The sequence below is a fragment of the Coturnix japonica genome, chromosome 5 (genome assembly GCF_001577835.2).
Source record: "Coturnix japonica isolate 7356 chromosome 5, Coturnix japonica 2.1, whole genome shotgun sequence".
Classification (NCBI taxonomy): domain Eukaryota; kingdom Metazoa; phylum Chordata; class Aves; order Galliformes; family Phasianidae; genus Coturnix; species Coturnix japonica.
Genome location: NC_029520.1, coordinates 3204595 through 3226805, shown reverse-complemented (window position 1 = coordinate 3226805; position 22211 = coordinate 3204595). Strand labels below are relative to the sequence as shown.

General features: G+C 36.7%; 2 protein-coding genes across 6 annotated transcripts in view; one reads left to right on the top strand and one right to left on the bottom strand.

Annotated features, from left to right (window-relative positions):
* METTL15 (methyltransferase like 15) overlaps positions 1 to 7019 on the bottom strand; it is a 75289-nt gene extending 68270 nt beyond the window's left edge. Inside the window, exons 1-2 of one of the 4 annotated variants that reach the window (XM_015863454.2) lie at positions 6997 to 7019; positions 5231 to 5510 (exon numbers count right to left, since the gene is read on the bottom strand). In XM_015863454.2, coding sequence (XP_015718940.1) covers positions 5231 to 5509 — 279 coding nt within the window. In that variant the 5' untranslated portion in view covers position 5510; positions 6997 to 7019. The other 3 variants (XM_015863452.2, XM_015863451.2, XM_015863453.2) reach the window with 3 other exon arrangements.
* KIF18A (kinesin family member 18A) overlaps positions 7014 to 22211 on the top strand; it is a 40653-nt gene continuing 25455 nt past the window's right edge. The window contains exons 1-9 of one of the 2 annotated variants that reach the window (XM_015863449.2): positions 7014 to 7110; positions 7691 to 8084; positions 8721 to 8878; positions 9689 to 9793; positions 10884 to 10994; positions 14745 to 14942; positions 18060 to 18236; positions 18965 to 19039; positions 19307 to 19416. In XM_015863449.2, coding sequence (XP_015718935.1) covers positions 7757 to 8084; positions 8721 to 8878; positions 9689 to 9793; positions 10884 to 10994; positions 14745 to 14942; positions 18060 to 18236; positions 18965 to 19039; positions 19307 to 19416 — 1262 coding nt within the window. In that variant the 5' untranslated portion in view covers positions 7014 to 7110; positions 7691 to 7756. Of the gene's footprint in view, positions 7111 to 7374; positions 7608 to 7690; positions 8085 to 8720; positions 8879 to 9688; positions 9794 to 10883; positions 10995 to 14744; positions 14943 to 18059; positions 18237 to 18964; positions 19040 to 19306; positions 19417 to 22211 lie in introns of those variants that run through there. The other variant, XM_015863450.2, reaches the window with a different exon arrangement.

Sequence of the window (22211 nt, the reverse complement as noted above, 5' to 3'; positions counted from 1 at the left end):
CCTGCAGCTGCTATCTCCAAAGAGACTAGCAAGGGAGCTTGGTCTGCCTACAGAGAACAACTCCACAGATGCACAGGATTTCATTTTATTGTAATACCAAGTCAGCTTGCTGTTATCACTCTATGGCATAACAAATGATAGTGCTTCAAGAGACTATTTAAGAGTCTGTGTTATAATAAAGCAAGATTCAATGCTTTTGGGTGACTCAGCTTGTAATGACGCTGTATATGCTCTCCTTTTCTGTTGTGACAGCATTAGTCTTTGCACCTCTTGGGGAAAACTAATAAAAAGCACCAGAAAGTAATCTAAGCCCTTTAAATTTTAACTTGAGTGAGCCTGTGATCCCAGAAAGGGTGATAATTAATATATGTAGCTACTCATTTCCTTCCCATCTAGTACTCTGCGGCTTGTTTAGTCAGCCTTCTGGTTTAACTTCCTTATTAAATATTTGAATGCTGGTTTGCAAACAGGAGTACAGAGTCTTTATCACAAAATATTACTAGGGGTTTAATGCCATAACGGTACTGTGGGAAATATCTGCAGGTTTTTCTTTCTGTTTTGTATTTCTGTTCAAGGCAATCCTGTTTTGAGCAGCTTCTTGCAGGCTTGTTCTGTATAAAGAAATAATTCAGATATAAACTACCAAATCTGATGTCCAAAATTAATGGCCATCTGAAATCATTGAAATGTTCAGTCTGATTTTTATTATTTTTTCTTCTTCCCAGAGCTTGAACACATATCATTTTGATGGTGTTTACTGGTGCCTCAGCACTTTGGGAGAATACTTTTAAAACTAGTTTGAAATTGTAAATATGTTTATTTGAAATTACTGAAATAATATTGCTTCGGGCTCTCTCTTTGTAAGATGTTGATTTAGCTAATACGTATGTACATCTCTCTGAACATAGTGCCTCCTATTTATTTCCATGGAAATTACAACAGATACAAAGATGACAATAACAAACCCCTCACTCTGCTGGTCACAGCATCCGGCCAAACCAGCCTGTAAACCATTGACAAAACTGTATTAAGTAAATTGGTGAATAAGTAAATTAATATTCCGTGTCGATCTTGGTATTTTGGCTGCACCCTACAAAAAGCCTCATACAACTTGAGAACTCCAAATGCATTTCTCTGGGTCCTTTTTTCAAATTCCTATTTATCTTGAAGACACTGTGGAACACTTTAATTTTGAGAGCCTTTACTGTAAATGCATTGCACCAGTCAAATCACTTGCAGGTGGCTTTGGAAGCACTATGAAAAGCACACTGGCCACCAACACAACCACATAACTATTTATATACCATGATACCTGGAAACCCTTCTCACAAAACATAAGTCCACACTGCAGGGGACCATAGGGAGGAAGGCTATTTTTATACTGGATATAAACTTGTATGGATAAAGTAGAAAAGGTAAAGGAACACCAACCTATGGACAAAGATATAAGAAAACTAAGACAATAACTCTACAACAATAGACTATGCTTTTTTAACACCAGCAGTTAATCTCAGCTTCATGTGATTGTCATCTTGACTAACAAGAACCATGCAATAAGAAGGAAATATTTATGTTCTGAATTGACAACACCCAACAGTGGCAACAGACCTTCAGGAGGTAGAAGGCTACTATCTACAAACTAATTGTGACTAAAGTGCTGCTTGAGCAAAAGATCAACATGAGACTGTCAACAATAGCTGGTTGTTCCCTCTGTTACTTTGAAAGGCTGAGCTCACTCATTTTCTGCTGAAAATGAGTCTTTAAATTTGACATGTGCACGCATAAACATAGAAGTTCCTATAGAGAAAGAAACACTGATCCAAAAGACTGATAGCTAATAGCAAAACTGGATGTTTTTAGGGAATATTTCTTTCTAGAAGCTAGATATCACATTATTCCCAAGCAAAGAGATGCAAGCAGCGCAGTAAAGCCATGAGTGCGCAACAGGCAAGAAATGCCAGATTTTTGTCTCATCTTATATTAGCTATCATAGAAAAGTTATCATCTTTAGAAAGCAAAAAGATCAGCATAATTTGAGAAAAAGATCATCCAGTATTAACTGTTTCTAAGTGAACTGCTTAAAGACTGGAGAAAAAGGGAATAAACAGTCTCACTAACCTTCCCCACCACCATCCTGATCACCTATCATTCACAGATGTCTATAAGAAAAAACTTCTAGAGCTACTATAAAACAAATACTACTCCTAGAAATTACTTTATCTACAATCCTGTTTATAGTAGACAACCATAAAAAACCACATAAGCTTCACCATAAAATCTGAGCATATATATATACACACATATTTGGATTCTAGTTGCATATAATTAATATATATATAAATATATATATAAACCTCTTGTTTGTGCTGGAGCAATATGACAACAGATTCCTAGAGCTCCGCAACTCATAAGAACCTGCATTAGAAAATCCTCATGGGAACAATTAAAATCTCAAATTTTCACAGAACTCAATGCCAGGAAATTATTTTTGGTATTACTGCATAACACAAGAGAGACTGGCAAAGAAACAAGTGACTGACACAAAGGAAAAACAACTACAGAAAAAAGCAGTGAAAAATGAGGAAAGACATACTTGGGGATTTCTGAAGACATGCGTTTCAAATAGGGATGCTTGGTTCTTTCTCTACTTTTAAAGCTCAAGAGAAGAGAGAAAATTAACTGCCCCAAAAACTGCAAAGACAGCAGCTGAGTACACGTAAGGAACACTAGCAGACTGAAATAGCAAAGGTATCATTTAGTCAATACAGTAAACTTAAAGGGGAAATTACTGGTGCATGGATTTACTGCAACAGACCTTTCATTGAGAAAAAGTAAAGGAGATCAGTAAAAGCTTATTTGTACAATGTGTTTTCAAGAAAGGACTACCAAAGGGACTTGGTAGAAATAGGTTCTAAAAGCAATAAAATGAGACTCAAAGATAAGCGGAACTATTATTGCTTATATCCCTGACAGCTTCCACAGAGATGTCAATCAACAGGAATATTCAGTGGGAGGGTACAAACACCTTGTCCTCAGCTGTGACTCACTCAAAGTAACATTTATGTTCTAAACAGTCTCATTCACTGACCAAAAACAATAGAAAGATGCATCTCTAACCAGATTTTCTATATATTGGCAATTCATTGTCTTGGGATGCTAGAGGAAACAAAGGCCCCCTTGTTATTTTATTTGATAACAAGGAACATAACTGTATTAAAACTGAGTAAGTGAAACATTTCCTGCGTACACAGGAAAGAAGGCAGAAAAAAAAACCCCACAAAATCCGAGATGAGAATTTATGTTCCCTGATCCCAAAAATAATTTTAAAAGACCAAACAAACATGGCCTTCCTAGTTCTACAGCCATTTCAACAGAAACCACAGCATGCAAAGAAAAGCAGTCTCAGTTTTAGTTCAGAATCTCACTGATGACTCTTCCCCTAGTAAAGCTCAATTGAAGCTCCGCACCATTCAGCTCACTCATTTTCATAACGTCGATCTTTGTGAAGTGCTGCAAATACATGATCTATGGGCACTAAAAAAAAAATGAGCACCTATGTTTTCAACTACACTGAACAGTTTAAATGCATTATAAAAGCATCTGCTCAGGATGACACTCATTCTCTTATGTCTGACATTAGTAATTTGACCACTAGTACATGAACCTCTGCAAAACAGGGTGACAGAGGGTGACGGAGCACTGGAACAGGCTGGACACCTGCCTGGACATCTGACTGTGCAACCTGGTGTACGGAACCTGCTTTGGCAGGGGGGTTGGACTCTATCTCTGGAAGTCCCTTCCAACCCCCATGTTTCTGTGAAATGTGAATGAAACTTGAAGTTTGACATATATTATTTAGGTATTTTCAACAACAAAAATAAGCATGTTATAATAATCACGGCTGCTCCAATTATCACTGGTCTTCAAAAAATTTGAAATAATGGAATGACTTCCAAACTAAGGAAGTTCTCATAAGGCAACACAACAAAACTAGAGTACACCACTCTGATCTCCCCAATTTCATCTCAAACCTGCTACATTCCTTTCCACTGTCAGCTGACGGCATTTCAAGTATATATAAATAGCTGCACGTTTTGCACATCAAACTTTGTGTACAATTTCATTGTTTTAACTAAAACTTATCACTGATTGACCTAATACAGTAAGCCTGTGTAAAGCTAACAGAAAAAGCACTCACTTCTCAGGCAAAACATCTGACAAGGGAAAGGCTCTTAACCATAAGATGCATGTGAAATTCTTTCAACTTAGTATCCTATTTAAGAACTCCCAGATGTTAACAGTTTCACCACTTAAGTTTTGTAAAGAGAGTGTGAAACAGTATACCTAAACTGCATATAACACATGTAGCGTAGACATACCAGTGCTACAGCACAGACAGATCTGAGCCAATCCAGTTATCAGAAGGAATCTTTCCACAGTACTTTGACTTAACTAGGCAGCTTGCAATACTTGTCAAGTATTGATACAAAACTGTTTCTGGTGCTACACATTCCCATTTGTAGCTACAGCATCTTCACACCCCTCTACATAGTATAAGCACATCCTAAGGACACACAGTACCTCAAAAAAACTGAAACAGTGAGGAGAGAAACCAAATGAAGGAATTTCTTCAGAGGTTGATCAAACACTGGAACACACTGACCAGGCCCACAGTTGGGTCCTCAGCCCTAAGGTACTTGACAGACACAGACATGGCACTAAGGTTTAGTGATGGGACTCTGACAGTCAGGCTAACAGCTGGATTTAATGATCATGAAAGTCTTTTCTAACATAAATGATTCTATAGTGATTTTTCAACCTATGTACTTAATAGATCTTACACAGAAGAAAGAGAACTCTTCAAAATTTGATGACATAATCACACAATCACCCTGTTCCTATTAGCAATTAACACTACATAACACCCTACAAACACACAAGAACAGCCTAAGAAAACAAGCACAAAAGCAAGAGACTACTGGAATGCTACAGTTTTAACAGATTATCTATTTTGCAGGATTTGTGAAGGCCAGGCTTACAGACACCAGACTTATACTATCATAAATATAAAACCTTAATCAGGATGGCAAAATAATTTAGAAGTTTAAAAATGCAGAACAGTCTCAAAGAACATCCCATATTTCTCTAAAGGAGAGTTATCACTGCACCATACAAACTTTGCTGCTGCACAGAAAGTAAGTCATAGGTATTAACCAATAATTTAACTCACCTGGCCTGACTGGGGGGATAAACAATCCATGACCTCCTCCAGCATCACTGGTATGTGTAATCTTTCAAAGTTTTTGTTTTCTGTACTATGAGGTGACTCTTTAGTTACCCTTTTCTGTGTAGTTTGCTCCATTAACTCATATTCAGAAAGCTGGTTTACTGAAGAGTGGATCCTTCTGGCCAAAGTAGCCAACTTGATGGGATTCAGTTTTAAGTTGCATTGAAGCAGACATTTGTTAACTTGGCACAGACTCTGAGATAACATTCTGGAGTTGATCATCCTAGGAAAACAGATGTTGGGAATTACTTGGGTAAATATTTAAAACATTAAGTGTTTAAAAAACAAAACACAAAAATTACAGATGCTGTAAGTAAAGCATTACAACTCACAACATAGGAGTTTTTACAGAAATGCTATCTCAGCAAAAAGGTTCTGATAATTTTTACTTTTAGTTTCTTTTTAAAAATTTGAAGACCATGTAGCAATCAGTGATATCTAAGGAAACATAACTTAATTTTCATAAGAAATACCTTCATTTTCTTTACATAGCTAAGACTCTCTCAGTGTTCAAGCATCTTCAGATAAGACCCCATTAAACAACTAACAACACTTGAACACAACTAGAACAGTGGCTCAGCATTCACATCGTACCCCAACATTCTACCATGCACATTGAAACACTTGCTCTGAATAGCAGCACTTCAGCTGCCAAGCTCCCTGTATTTCTAGTTGAAACAGAAAAAAGAGAAATCAAATTGTGCCACAGGGTTTATAGCACAGTTGTGATTAGCATTCCAATTTACACATAGTTAAATTCAACAACAGAATAATTCAAAACTGAAGATTAAAGGAAGGCTTTATTTGCATTTTTATGTGCACACACGTTTTGTTGTACCACAGTTCAGACTCTCTCCTTTACCACACAAAAAGACTGCACATTTGTGCAGATAGCCCTTTGAAATAAAGACTAACCTATTTTTATACCATTGCATTTGTAAGCACATACCAGCTTTTAACCTTGAACCAACAACATCCAGTCCTTTGCAACAAACCCTAATATACCTATAGAAGCTAATATCAAGATTGGGAGATCAATAACAACCTAACTTATGCTACCTTGCTTTATAACTTGTACAGTTGGAATAACACAAGGATATATTAATAAGTAAGATAGCAAAACAGAAACCAGAGAATACCTAAGAAAAGACTCACCAGTGCTAAAGCTTTCAGTTGAAAAGGAGGCTCACCAATGTTGAGGCTCAATACAAGAACTTTGCAAAGGAGCAATCACCAAAAAGAGATGCTACCTTAGTGGTGGTCAGCCCTTAAATGGGATTTAGAAGTGAAGACAAGCTCCACCCCTTCCGGGAGCACACCTGAATTACTTTCACCTGTGCTCCCACAGCTGCCCTGACACTTTGCCTCAGGTGGTTAATTAGAGGTTCAGGCTGCGATCAATAGTTTCCCTTACAGACCCCAGAAGGTGTTTACTACCCATCTGCAATTATGCGACTGAGCAGGGGTTTAAGGTCGCGAGCTGCAGCAGAAGGCTACGGAGATTATTAGGGGCCTGCAGCAACGTGGAAAGGCTGACAAGGTTATCGAGCCCGAAGAAGGATCATATCAGCGCTTGTAAGTATGGAGCAGACCCCAAGGGCGGCGGCTGACAGCGCTGTCCCCTCTCATCCCCCACTGTGCTCAGCCCAACCCGGCACTACACAAACCACGCGCCCCACGCGTGCACCCACCCGTCGCCTCGTGCTTACCCCACTCGCCGTCGCTTTGGTGACGTCACGGCGGCTGTGCCCAATGAGGAGCCGATGGGGGCGGCCGCTGGGGTTTGAATTCGGCGGCTGTGCTGGGTGGCGGTTGTTCCGGAGGTGAGTGTCAGCCCTAGCGGCACGGCGGGCGGAGCTGGGGGGTTTACTGTATGGTTTTGCCTATGTTTTGTGCTTGGTGGCTGGCTATGGGGTATCTGCTCCTCCTGGGGTGAAGAATGAGGCCTGGAGGGCGGCTCTTCGCTGGTCTTTGAGCGGTTTTTGTTGTTTGTTTTGTTTTAATGTAAGATTATGTGCTGCGTTGCGCGGCCTGTAATCTGTAGGCAGCTCTGAACTCTCATGCAGGATGGGAGAGTGTCTCGTTGTGCTCAGCAAATAGCTGACAGCTGATGTGTGAATCTGCTCTGAAGTAAAGGAAAACTGCAGGTGGATTAGCAGCCATAGTAGGAGATGTCAGACTGATTTTTCTAAGGGAAGGACTGCTAAGCTTCCTTAAAGCTGTACACGCCTATGTTATGTTTTCATGTCACTTAATACTGCTTCTCGGAGCTTTGTGGTGGTTCTTACAGCTGACTGAGCATCAGGCAGGGCAAGCACAGGTGCATAGTTTAACTTAAAGCCTAAACAAATGGGAAGGTTGCATTTCAAGCATAAGACATTTTAATTCTGTTGTTGGTTGCAGGAAAGATTCAGCTGCTTGGTCTGAAGGAGCCTTGGAAGCAGAGAAAGGAGAGTGAAGCTTGTTGTTATGTCTACTGCTAAAGAAGATGATGTCTGTAGCCACATGAAAGTGGTTGTCCGCGTCCGTCCAGAAACTCAAAAGGAAAAAGATGGCAACTTTCCTAAAGTTGTTCACGTTGTTGACCAGCATATTTTGGTCTTTGATCCAAAGGAAGAAGAGATTAGCTTTTTTCATGGGAGAAAACTGACCCACAGGGATATTAATAAAAGAACAAAGAAAGACCTTAAGTTTGTTTTTGATGCTGTTTTTGATGAAACTTCAACCCAGCTGGAAGTTTTTGAGCATACAACTAAAAGCGTACTTGATGGCTTCTTAAATGGATATAATTGCACAGGTAACTTTGCTATATACCTCTTTTCATCCTAAAGTTTCACTAAATTCTTTGGTAGTTCTATCCTTGTATCTGGCTGCTGCACAGGCCTTAGGGATCTATGTTTGAATAATTAGTTGTTAGTTACAATTATGACTGTCTTACTCATTCTATATGGAAGGTGGACTAGCTTTGTTATGTTTTGAAGAAGAGTTTGTGATAGGGTTGTAATAGGCTTCAGAATTTGAACTGAAATACGTGTGCTTATGAAGTGTATTTAAGGAAGCGTTATTCAACCAGGGGTGGCTTCATTGTGTGTACAAATCTATTTTGCTAAGTTTTCAAAAGCTTTTTGCAACTGTGAAATAGAATACTGTGATAGTTTAGAGTTAGGAGAGTAAAGAAATAATTCACAAGTAGTTTTAGTGAAAAATACTAACTTTAAACTAAAAACTTGAAGATACACATGTCTTTTGAAATAGCTTTCTGATTACAGTTGTAGGAAGGGAAGACTGGGTGAGAAACTTAAATAGTTTAATGAAACAGTTGCACGATATGATACAGGGACTTGAATGTACATTTGAAGTTTGTTCTTGTTTGGCTTCCTGATACAAAGTATATATTTTTGTTGTGTGTGTTTGGTTTTTTTTCTTAATGCAGTACTAGCATATGGTGCAACAGGAGCTGGAAAGACTTACACAATGTTGGGTTCCCCTGAAGATCCTGGAGTGATGTATTTAACCATGATGGCACTTTATAATTGCATGGATCAAATAAAAGAAGAAAAAATATGCAACATTGCTGTATCTTATTTAGAGGTAAGCCTGCTCCTGATTTTAGGATGCTGATTTTAAGATGGCTTATTTTTATAAAGCAAGTTAAACTTTATATTCCTTTTATCTTTCTACCCATTATGAACTGTTCTGGGACTTTATGAAATGTATCCATGATGGGGCTGTAACTGGATAGTGCTCAACAAATTTGATATTACTAATAGACACCTGTTACTGTCTTGTATCCTCCCAAGAAGGCCAATCTCTTCTAACACATTCACTTCACATTCTAATGATGCTTTCCTGTAAATGCTGTGAAACTGCACAACTAAAACATAGTTAATACAGTGATAGTCAGTTCAATTTTACTGTAGCTCAGGTTAAAAAAAAAAACACTTAATTGAGGGCTGCTACAATACTGTTTAGCTCAGTACAAAAAAATTATTTTGGTCTTTGCTGCCAGCCTCTCCTCTCTTTATCATTTTGGCATGACTTTTCTGTTCTTACCTGTCTTGGCTTTGCTGCAAAGCAGTAGTGGTAAAATTACTGTTATATTCTAACCCCCACTAAGTCATGGTGGATTAGTAATTAGTGGTAGGGGAGGAAAGAAGAGGAATTAAGGTGTTTGAAGAGCTTCCACAGAAAAAGATTTAAGGTGAATGACTTTAACTTGAATGAAAATTGGAGAAACTATTTCTCAAGATCAGTTGTGGAAAGCTTTTGAGCAAAAATCCTACAGATTAAATGTCACTTTATCTTAAAATATTATTAAAAAATGAGACTGCCATTTAAATCCAATCCTATCAAGTATGTTAAGGTAACTTCTCTGAAGAGTTTTTAAATTCCTTTTCATAGGTGTACAATGAACAGATCCGTGATCTTCTGGTAAATTCTGGGCCGCTAGCTGTTCGGGAAGATGCCCAGAAAGGGGTGGTGGTTCAAGGGTTGACATTGCATCAGGTATGTAAATAGATACTGAAATTCGGGGGGGCCCACAATATTTGAGGTCAAATTAAGTTGTGATTGCACAGTGGAAGTTGCTCGCAGCTTAGGAATTCCTTCGTGGATTGTTTTTTGGTTGTTTCTTTGTGATGATCACTAGTAATGTAGTAACCTGCAAACCTAATAAATAATTAAAGCATGTTCTGAAAAAGCTACTGGTGTTCTTAAGTAGACATGGATAAAAATTTGTCTTCTCAAACAGATGCTGCTGGTTTGATGCTTATCTTCAGGTAGTGGGAAGCTTGTTGTTTTGACTTGTAGTCTTAGTATTTCTTAAAGGACTAAAAGCACTGCTTTCAATGCTATACATGAGTTTTCAACACTTCTGCAATCCTTGTGCCTAGAGTTTGGGTTTTTCTGATTGTTTGTTTTTAATAAAGACACTTTAAATAAAAAAAGTGCTGTTTCCAGATAAGTACAGCAATTAAAAGTTATTAACACAACCTCATTTCCCAACCTGATAATTAATGTTGCGGACCTATCTTTTTTCTTCCTACACAACTTTGGAGCCTGTTAAACACAATGTAGTTTCCAACTTCTTTGTGCATGAAGGAGTGAAGGAAGGAGTCATGTTAGTTTGGCACATCCTTTAAAGGCCTTCTTTTCCTAAGCTTTTGAGCCTTGGACAAAAACAGTTCCATATTACTGTTTGAAGCATTAGTACAACAAAGATTAATTAAGGCATTCTTAGGACTTCTTTTAACTCTGGATAGTACTTGTGGATTTAAGGAATTTTTTTGTGGACCTTTTTGTTTTTGGCTTTCAGAAAGAAGTGTTTTCTGTTTTTGAAGCTATTAAGTGCTTGCTTTTCATGCTTGAGTGTTTTTAACTGAGAGTATTTGAAAGGCCTCAGATCCAAAACAGCAATTTCTAATAACTCTATTTTTTCTAAGTACCTTGGTTTTCTTTTACAGTGAATGTTAATTTTTTTAACCATTTTTATCTATATTTATATATGTGAGTGTATTAGAATCACTGTAAAATTTTGTACAGCTAATCAGAAAGAGGAGTGAAAAAAGTGTGTTTACCCTGTACTCTTCTTTTAAAGCCCAAATCAGCAGAGGAAATCCTTCAAATGCTGGATTATGGAAATAAAAATAGAACACAACATCCCACAGATGTGAATGCCTCCTCTTCTCGTTCCCATGCAGTCTTCCAGGTAAGATGATGTAGCAGGCGTATGCTAGTATTTATATAAGTTTTACTTGTTGCCTAAATTTGAATATGATGGAAGTGTTTGAGATACGTGTATACACGTATATTATAATGCACAGACCTAAAAATGTTCCAGTTCACTGCTCATACTGAATAGAATTGGACGTAAATATGAGGAAAAGCTTTCTAATTCCAACTATAGACCTTAGAAAAGTCTCTTCTTTAAAACTGTGGTTTTGAGTTAAGAATATGCCTTGATATTGTAGATTTACACTTTGGAAGGCCTTTCAATGCTCCCTGCTTTTATGCTGCTCTAATGCTGCATAGCATTCTTGAACAAAATATATTTTACACAATGTCGTTATTCTTCTGTCCATAAACTGAACATTTCAAATGCTGCTTTTCTATTACTTGGTTTTACATTGATACAGGCTTTCTTAGTATTTTAGTGTATAGCCAGTTTTAACACAAACTAGTTTTTAAGCAGATACACACTTGAACAATGAAAGTGAAATGTGTATTTCTAGTTCCTGTAGATAAGGGTTTTTATGCACATTGTACAAATGTGCCAGTATTTAAGACTTTTCTGAAGATCATTGCTGTTGCGATGCAATGTAGTGCAAGAACACATCAGCAGTAAAACTGCTGTTAGTAAAACTAACCATTAGTGGCTGAACAATCCAACGCTTGGTGAATTCTGCTTCACAATGAAGGAGCAAAGGATCAAAAAAAGGCATCGCTCTGAGTTCTTGGCTGCTACAAGCCAGTTATCCCTGCAGGAATTTTTGTGACACTTCCTGCTTCAAACCCAAAAAGTCAGGAGGACTGAGGGGCCCCACTTTCATGATCTATTACAATGTTAATTTCACAGTCTAATACAATATTGCAAACTATTACAATGTGCTTCCAACTGTTCTTGAATACAAACTAATATAAAAAAATATTTAAAAATTGACCTTGTTAGCTGAAGTATTGATACATTTTCTATTGCCTATGGCAAATCACAATCTTTTATGATTTATACGTTGCTATTCTGGGTTGCAAAACATTACTAAGCAGCTTGGGCTCCTGTCCTTGCATTACACCTCTGTTTAACTGTTTTTTTTAAACTGATTTAACTGTTAAGCAGTTGTTAACTGTATTTGCAAAGTGAGGCTATGCTTATTAATGATAGTCAATAGTTGATATCATCATTTAGATGATGCCAATACAAATAACTGTAAAATAAGTCCTCTAGATCTAAATTTCAGTCATTATTGACAGTAAATGACTGTAAATGTTTTGTATATTTATGTATTTCTGAAGTATCTAATAGCAACATTCCTTCACAGAATGTGTTGGTTTTCCTATACCTTAGGCTTCTGTTTGAAATTGTCCTTTCTCATTTCTTCAGAGTACTTCCCTCCTGTGGTCATAAAATCAAAGCAATGAATTCTTACTGAATTGGGTGGCTTGATTGCTGCATGGTCGCCTATTTGTGCCATTTTTAATGAGGCATAAAGTGCAGTGCTGCAGATTGAGGTCAGAGCACAAACAGCTGAATTCCTTGTTTACTTGGGGCTGGAGTGTCTTATCCTCACCTTTACTTGATAGCAGAAAGTTCAGATTTGTTTCATCTGGCAGGCTTTTATTCTTCTCAGTTCATTTCTAAAAATGGCAAGCAATTAAGTAATTTAGGTAGCTGTTGCAGTCTAGTGGTATTTTTAAAAGGAAGGCAAGCAATTAAGTGAATAGAGATGCTCGAGAGTTCATCTTCTCCAGTCTGCATTCTTTGTTTACTCTGGCAAATTGATCTCAGTGTAGGTATGTTTACTCATTAGCAGAAATTGCTTAAGCACCAAATGAAATAAGATGTATTGACAGAATGAGTATGTTTATATTTTACTGCAATTTTGTTGGAATGTATGACCAAAAGAAACTGCTGTGAGCAGACTCAATCCTTTAAATGCATTGTTGCAAACTAATTCTCCTTAGAGAACAGATTTGAACAAAAGTGCTTGAGGGTGAGTGGGTTGTTGGCTGTTGGCAATGAAGTAAAAACATAATGAATTGAAAGATCCTATGGAATCTAAATGCTGTAGGAAGAAAAAATTCAATTTCTGTGCATGTATGATTATAAAGCAATTTAGGATGCCCTTTGTTTGTGATGTATTAAACAAAAGCACTGTGGTCATTGATTTCTGTAGGTAACATTTGGGTGTTTCCAGGTAACTTTCATTTTGTATGTGTATGAATATACTCCAAAATGGTATGATGCATCAAAGAGTACAACTAATACTTGTTCACTAGATACTTCTAAAGCATTTGACTTGGAAAAAAATAAGAGTTACTGTGAGCATTTGCAGCTCATGTATATTAATTCCTAAGTGATTATTCTCCAGATCCATTTGGGAGCACAGGTGAGAGTAATTTAGCTGTGCTCCTGGAAAGGGTGGAGTTTGACTCCACCTCCTCTAGACCTCATTTAAGGGCTGACCACCACCAAGGCAGCATCTCTTGGAGATTGCTCCTCAGTGGAGATTGCCTCAGTGTTTCCCAGCAGAATGAAGGATTTCATATAGGTGAGTTTGTCCTGTAAATAACCTTTTGGATATTTACTACCATCTTTTCATTTTTGTCACCATACAAATACACTTCTTAAGGGGAGACTTTAGATGCTCTGTCTACCTGAGGCCCTTATTACCAGCACTAGCATCTCTAAGAAATAATTACAAACTAGTCAGCAAGTACTGTAAGTAATTGCTTCTGTCAGTTTGCAGCTATTTCCTTTATTTACACAACACTGAAAGGTTTCTGTTGATGAATAAAGAAGTGGGAAGTGCTTTAGGGCATTTCCTAAATCTTTTGGATTTTTATAAGAGCTTGAGTCATAGAACATGATTTGGCTGTTACTCCACCTTTTTCTAGTTGACTAAGCTAATGGCTGTTAACTGGATTTTGGTGGTGTTACCAGCTTGGGGTAGCTCCTTCATGATGATCAGTACAGAGAAATGACTTTCCTCTCTTGTTGTATATTGATGCTACTAAAATAGTACAATGGGTCTTGATTGTATTATTTGATGCAGAAATATTTACATTTGGTATAGACTTGTTTACTCCCCTCCAGTACAGTATGACAGAAAATACAAAGGGCAAAAAGGGGTAAGTGGGGAACCATGTGGTTCAAAATAAAGGCAGCTTAAAGAGGACAGAAAGTTTTTGCTTTGGAAAAATGCAACTAGTTTTGTCACTGTGTGAAATATCACGTGGAATATATCACTATTCAGATGAGGTCTGCAGTCTGAGTTGTGTCCCCTTCCTAGCTTCTTGCCCACTCAATCTGTCTGGCTGGAATGTAGCGGGGCTGACTGGAAAGTGGTAAAGGCTTTCATACTTTAAAAGTACTGCTCAGCAATAATGAAAACCTTCCTGTTATCAGGGCTGTTCCAGTTCAACTGTCCTAATTCTGAAAGACAGCAACATATGAGCTTATACAAAGAAAACTAACTACTCCCCAACCAAACACAATACAACCATACTCAACTTCGTTTTATCCTACCTGAAGCAGGTGAATCTGAGGTGTCGGAGAAATAGTTATATTCCATTAGGGCAAAAAGTGCCTGTTGATGAGTATGGAGAGGTTTAACTTTGAATGCAAAAGGTTCCCAGTGAGTATTTCTGACAAAAGTTGTTCACTATAAAATTAACTTGGTGCTTAGAGTAATAAGAGACTGAGTAGTGCTTAACTGTTTTTTTTCTTTTTTTTGCCTTGTAGATTTACTTAAGACAACAAGACAAGATAGCCAGCATTAGTCAAAATGTTCGAATTGCCAAAATGTCCCTCATTGACCTCGCAGGATCTGAACGCGCCAGTGCCACAAATGCTAAGGGGGCTCGTTTTAGAGAAGGAGCAAATATTAACCGCTCCCTGCTAGCTCTTGGAAATATCATTAATATCTTGGCAGATCCAAAGGTATGTGCTGGTTTCCCAAGCTGTCTTCAACGTCTTGTCTTGTGGAAATGTTTTCAAACGTGATAAGTATTGTGTTGTGTCTTTTTTGATTCTATATCTTTACAGTTTCCTTTTTGCCTATCGCCATGGAATATATCAGAAAATGTATGTAATAGGGTCTTCATTCTCTTAAGAATGTCTCTGTAGACTCTGCTGAGGAATGGGATAGGGAGGGAGTTGTTTTATAAACGTTTTAGTTACTGAATCATCTGATGTAGCTTAGTTTTAGCCATGTGAGCTTTGATGCTGACAGTAATTTCCATATGAAAGAGAAACAATGTGTTTTAGAAATCCTAAGTATCTGATTATATAGATGATGGGAACCAGCATCCCTTGGATTTCCCTAAGTCAAAGGTTTATTTAGCTAAACTCTACAGGGTTAGGTTTTTTTACTACACAAAAAGAATATTGGATGAAAATGTTCTATACCGCTTTGCTTAAACTCAGAGCAGAAATACTAAGGCTTTAAAATGTTGCTGTTGCTGGGGATTCTGCCCACTATCAACCGTGTGTAAGTTTATTGGGCCTGATGATGTGCATCTGAACTGTTTCTTGGTGTGTTTTTTTTGTTGTTTTTCTTACCTCCTAATTCTTTCCATTTTGTAGAACACACATTTTACACAATAATAGAAATCAGTGGATAGCTTAACCAGTTCATCAATGTAATGGAGGTTCATTTCAGGATTCTTTTTATTTGGTAAAAGGGCAGCATTTTTGTATATAGAAGTCACCTTACTAATCTTAAAGTGAAAAATCAGGATTATCCTTTTATAGGAAGGAAAAAGAGCTTCTTGGGACTTTCTGTAATGTATTTTTGGAGATATTTATTTCCGTTTTTTCTGCCTCAATTTGTGGTTAAACTAATAGATATCATCTGATTGAGTGTGTTATACTGTCAATAGTATGAGAACTTCAAACAAATGTTGAAAAACCATATTGTAATGATACCATTATTTGTCAACTGCTTTTCAGCAAAACAATTTGTGCATCAGGAAAAGCTTCCATGGACATGCTTGCTTTCCTATTTATTCTGTAATTACTTAATTTTTATCTTCCTGTATACTTGACTTGGTTATTGTAATCCATTTCTCCCCTCTGATTTTTCTCAAGATTTCTTACGTAAACTATGTTCTCACCTGTCTTTAAAGTACACTTTCTTTTCCAGTGTTCTCATTTTACCCTTGTGTATGTCCAAACCTGCCTTGTCATTAAATCTCTTATGAATGTTGCTGTGTACTTATTTCCTGCGTCAGCTGGGAGGGCCTTGCATTTCTTTATCTACTTTTTTTAGTGAATACTACGTTCTTATTCTTTTTTGTTTCTCTTATATCTTCTGGCTATACACTGACTTTCACACAGGCCAGTCAGAATCCTTTTATTTTCTTTGATCTTTTTAGAGTATTATCCTGTTTCAACAAACTATTTTTTTATGCTTTATTCCTTTTTTAATGCTTTGTTTGGCAGGGTCTGTAAAGTAGAGCATGTTTGCTTTAGGTTAAAGTAAAATAAATATGCAAGATGTTACCTGTTTGGTACAAAAGTCCAGTAGGTAGGTATTTAATAGAACAGTTTTAAGGTAATTCAGCTGAGACTGTTATAATAATGGATGTAGTTAAGGTGGATACTATAATACTTGCATTCAGTTGTTTTCCATTATAGTCACACAGAACAAAAAACAAGAATTAGTGTGCCTGCATTGCTTCTAGGCAGAGGGAACAAATCTGTTGTCTACTCAATACAACAGATACTTTCAAGAAAATAAACTGCCTCATTTCTCCCCTCCAGATTAATATCCTGCATTTAAGTTTTGATAGATATATATATATATATATACACACACAGGATATATCATACATGTACAGGAAAGCTTTTTTTTCCTCTTCCAGAATGGCTGCCAAAAATACAACTTCGTGTACAGAATTACTTCTAAATTTCAAGGGATTTAATGATTTATTTATTTATTACCCTATTGAGTGTCTGATGTTTTACTTATATGAAAGGACTGTTAGCAGAGGTTTGAAGAGCAGGGTAGTATGCCCTTGTAGTCAGTAGTAAGTTGTTAAATCTCAACTGAGCAGTCAAAGGCATAACCCTATCAGGCTTTCCTGCCTCCAGCTACTAATGTTCTCTAGCTTGCTGGCAGTAGGGTCATGTTTCCCAGGTCAGGAAGTGCCATTTTTGTTTTGGGTTTTATTTGTGTTTATTTTGAAGGGGGAGACTAGGTACGCCTTCTGGATTTGATTGGTCTTTTGTGCTCTTCTGCCCACCTTGTTTGTGGCAGATAAATTATTCTCTTGATCTGCCTCAGTAGCTCAAGGGGAACAGCATGAACAGTTGTATGAGAGAGGGACAAAACATCCTGAATTTTTGCGAAACTCAAATCAGTCACTCTCACTTCTTGGTCAGCTAGCAGTGTCTCCTTTTAAATAGGGAAAATGATCAAAGCTTTTCTTTCCTCTTATGCTGCCAGACAAAGTTGCAGACTTTCACCACCATCTTGTTGGGATGAAAGGCAGAATTTAAAACCTTTACCATTTTGTATAAGTGAGATAATTTACATTGATTTATTTAGTATGGAATTGGGGTACTTGTGGTTTTTGTACTGGAAGATTGAGATTCTCTAAATGTGATGAAGGAAGAAGCTTTACAGAGCAAACTCAGTAAATATCATTGCATAATCAAAACTCATCTGGACACAGTTCTTGGGAGCAAGCTGTAGCTGATGATGTGTTGAGCTGAGGGATCTTGAAAGAAAGGATTTTACAACCTCAATCTCTCTGAACTGGTTTAGCATATGTTAGTTTCTGTTACTTGTGCACGCCATAAAAATTTTTGTTATGTATACAGACATTGGGAAGTAACCTGACCAGTGATTCTTCTATAGAGGTATTAAACAATTCTAAAAGACTTAAAGCTGATTGGTGTAGTTGTAAGTATGATTTTGAGGAAGCTTAATCTATATGTAAGAAAAAGTCTAAGCCTCTTTGTCATGTTTAGTGGTATTCCTGGAACAGTAAGCAAACATTCAAGCATATTTAAAATACAGTTGCTTAATACAATACAATGTTTTCTTTATAGAGCAAGAAACAGCACATTCCTTATCGAAACAGCAAACTCACTCGTTTGTTGAAAGATTCTCTTGGAGGAAATTGCCGAACAATAATGATAGCTGCTGTTAGTCCATCTTTCATGTTTTATGATGATACATATAATACTCTCAAATATGCAAACCGGGCAAAGGATATTAAGTCTTCTGTGAGTATATTGGTATTTATTGATCTTCTGTCTAAGGATACAAGTATCTTGTTAAGAGAAGTGTTATTTCTTTCAGAAGCCTATTATCAATTTATTTATTTTCCCCCCCACACCCCAGAATTCTTCTGTTATCTCTTCTTTCTTCATTTGGGTGTTTGGCACTTGAGAGTGTGCTGCTGGCTGAGAAGGTTTTGTCTGGCAAGCTTCAGGTTTACAAATAATCTTCAGCTGGTGGTATCCACAACCAGTTTCAGTGTCTTAACATTACATTTTCAGAGACCAGTAAAGCATATGAAAGAAGAGTCTGAACAGTTGTCCAGCTCTGTCACAAGTAGGATTCAGCTGGAGCTAAGAATCTGAATGAAATTATGTATATTGACAAGTGGAAATCCACTGGGGCTTCCTGTCTTCCTCTCTGTAGTATATATAAATATTGTTTTGACTTGTTTGAATAATCCTTCATACTGTGATACTAACATTTATTTTACATACTATGGGGTTTTACTATTTTATTTTTTTATTGTTCTTTTGGGGAAAACTGTATGGCTGCATGTATGCAGTGCGGACTACAAAAGCTAAAGTTTGTGGCCAAGCCAGAAATACATTCATCCCTTTCCTCAGAGTATAGTGGAAATGTTATTATATGGTACTTAAACACAGTCTATTTTTATGCAAGGAAATAAAACAATCTCCTTCATGAATTCTAATTTGTTTCCTTTCTTTAACAGTTGAAGAGTAACGTTGTTAGTTTGGACAGCCACATAAGCCAGTATGTTAAAATCTGCAATGAACAGAAGAAAGAGGTATGTTATAATCTGTTGTTTAAAAAGTTCACTTATAGATGTTATAAGTTTGAATTTAAAAATGAAACAAAAACAAAGTTAATGTGACTGAACCTGTAGGGCAAGTATTGTCTTAACTCTGTTATTAACTTAAGAAATGATCATTTTTATTTTTCAAAAGGACATAGCTTAGTGCTATTTGTAGTGTGTTTTAAGACAAATGTACAGAAAGGTGGTTTCAAAACTTGAGGGGAAGAACCCTGCTAAATTGTGCCTCTTTTGTTTAAGATCATGATGTTGAAGGAAAAATTGAGAATGTACGAAGAAAAGCAAGCAAGCATTCCTGAAAGCCAGAATTCTTCTGTAATTTCAAACCATCAGCAAGTGGAAATACAAAGGTAAACTGATTTCATGAAAATTTTTCCTTCAAGACTGTTGTTAGCCTGATTATAAATAGGTAACTAATATAATAGCAGATAATATAAATGAATAATATAATGGGTAATATAGATACAAATATAATAAAGCAATAAAAATGTATGTAGAATGAATTTATTCTTTCAGTATTTGTTTTGTAACTTCTCACATTGTTTGACATAGGGTCAACAATTGACAGTACTGTCAATTCTGTTCAGAAAAGGTGGAATTAAAATGAAACAAATACTGTGTTCTTGAGAGAGTATTTTAACTTACTAGGCAAACTATTCAACAAAATACTGCAAGATGATCATGTTGTCTGATCATCAAGAAGCGTATGACATCATGAATTGTATTTATGGCAAATGTCTTATAACTACTTTCTTATGAAGCGTTTACTGACAGTGCTATGCTTCTGTCATGTGGGCATTATGGTGCGTGTTATATTGATTCCCATCAGACTTTTCTTTAACTGCTGGTATCAAAAATATTTGTATGTGTGAGAGGAGGTGGAATCTAAGTGAAGTCATGAACTTCAAGAAGTAAGCATATAATTATAAAAATGCTTATGTGATGGGACTTATTAGGCTTAGCTTTGTCTTCATTACTGAAATGAAACTATTTCATTGAGAAGTTGGTTATTTTTGTTCCAAGGCTACCAGTATTCTTCTGTATAATTGTGCATATAAAGTTCTACCACTGACAATACAGAAGATATAGAAATATCTTAGAAGATACAGAAAGCTCCGGTTACTCCGTAGGAGCAACAAGTTCATTCTGAGTACCAGGGTCTAAAGATTTTGAGGGGAAAGGTAACAATGTTCTTCAATCTCAGATGTATAAATCACTATATTGTAGTAACTGCCGTAGTATAACCTCAGTTTTGAGATGAAATTTACGTTTCACTTTATCTTGTCTTCATTTATTCTGAGCCTTTACTTAGCAACATTCCTATGAAGCTATTTTAACTTGCCTTTGCTTTATATCTTATTTTCTTGTTCTTGTCTTAGTGGAAGGACCTGCACCTGCAAGTGATATCTTCCTAAAAGAGAACTTTTAGAACTCGTGTGCATATGTATATGAAATATGTTTGCAGACCTGGCAGTGTTCTACTATGTGAAAATGAGATGATGTTAGTGAAATATTTACAAATAAAAATACTCAGGACAGCTCTTGTTTGTATCTGTGTGGGTAGCACAGAGCTGGCTTAGGGTTGTTCACTAAGGTGTTATTATTCACATTGAAAAATCACTATGTCTGCTAATAAGATATAACAAACAACTGCCAGCCAGATAATCAATAGGGGAGAAAAAAGTGGGGGAGGAATAAATCAAGCAACTATTAAATATATGTAGGCTGCACAGTAAGCTGAGGACAGAAAAAGAATGATAAATGTAACACTATAGATTAGTGTTGCATTTGAGTGCTATGTAATAAAATAATACAATATGTCAGTATGTTTAAGAAAAGGGGAAACCATAGTGGAAAAGCTTCCTGAAAGGTAGCTGGAATCATCTTGTGGGGCAATAAAAGCCCTTTCTATAGGACTTGGAAAACTAGACAGTACTTGAGTAAGAGAAAACAATTGGTTGTTTTGTTAATGGGAAACTAATCATTGTAACTTTAAAAATGGGAAGGTAACTTTCTTACTTGTAAGGTATCATAGCTTTTAAGATATATTACCAATAAACTGGTTAAGTCTAGACAAGCAGAGATAGTAAGTTTCTGGGAGAGGCATAGTAGAGTTTCTGTAAGGCTCTTTGTTAATTCTAGGAACACGTTATCAAATGGAAATTAGTACTCTACTGCATATTAAAAGAAAACAAATTTATATGCAAGTTCTAATGCTGTTTTTTCTGCTCACAGCCAGATGAAGTGTTTTACCATTAACTTTTCAGGGTGTGGAGCAGAGGGGCATATGAATGCCAGGTTTCAGCAAAGCCCCTTGCAGTTTGGTTTTGTGGGCTGATAATGTAGAATATGTAAATGACAGCAGATGCTGCTATGGCTGACAAATACTTCAGCAGTAGTACCCTTCCTATGAAATTTGAATGGCAGGAACTTGAGTTATTCTTTCACATGGAAACTCATTTGTGTTAGTAGGCTTTTAGTTCCTATTGCTTTTAGATTTCTCAACCTTCATGATGGCTTTATGATGTTCCTAGCTATCTTCCTTGTGTGACATAACTCGAGAATACCTAAGATGTTTGCATGTATTTGTTACACAGGTCAGTATGAGATGGTTAGGTTTTGATTTGAAAGTCTTACTGGGCCTGTCCCTTTGTATCTCATCATATATGATATTTATTCACCTACTTAGTTCAGTTACCTCTTGAACTGGCCTCTTGAATGTGTTTTTGATCTGGGAAAACCCCCTGAGGTGAAAGTAAAAATCCATTTCTTCGAATTACAGGTTAGTGCAAGAAAACAAATATTTACTAGATTAGTACCCAACAAGCAGCTCATTGAAACTGAGCTAGTATAAAGTCTTCCATGCTCTTAGACAGACTTGTCTGCTTAGCAACAGATTAGGATCTTGGAGAATTTTCAAGGAAAGGAGGTAATCTTTGTTACATTTGTTTGGCTAAACTTAAGCTGGTTGAGGTTCATTGTGTATGTTTTTTATCTACTGAAGGAGAAGAAATTTATTATGCATTGTTTAGAGATGTATTGTTACCATCAAACGTCTGGATCAAAACCAAAGAAATTGCAGCTGTTGGGTATCTTTAGCTGTACTTGTGAAACCTCTTCAGAAAATAGTTATGAAATTGTGTAG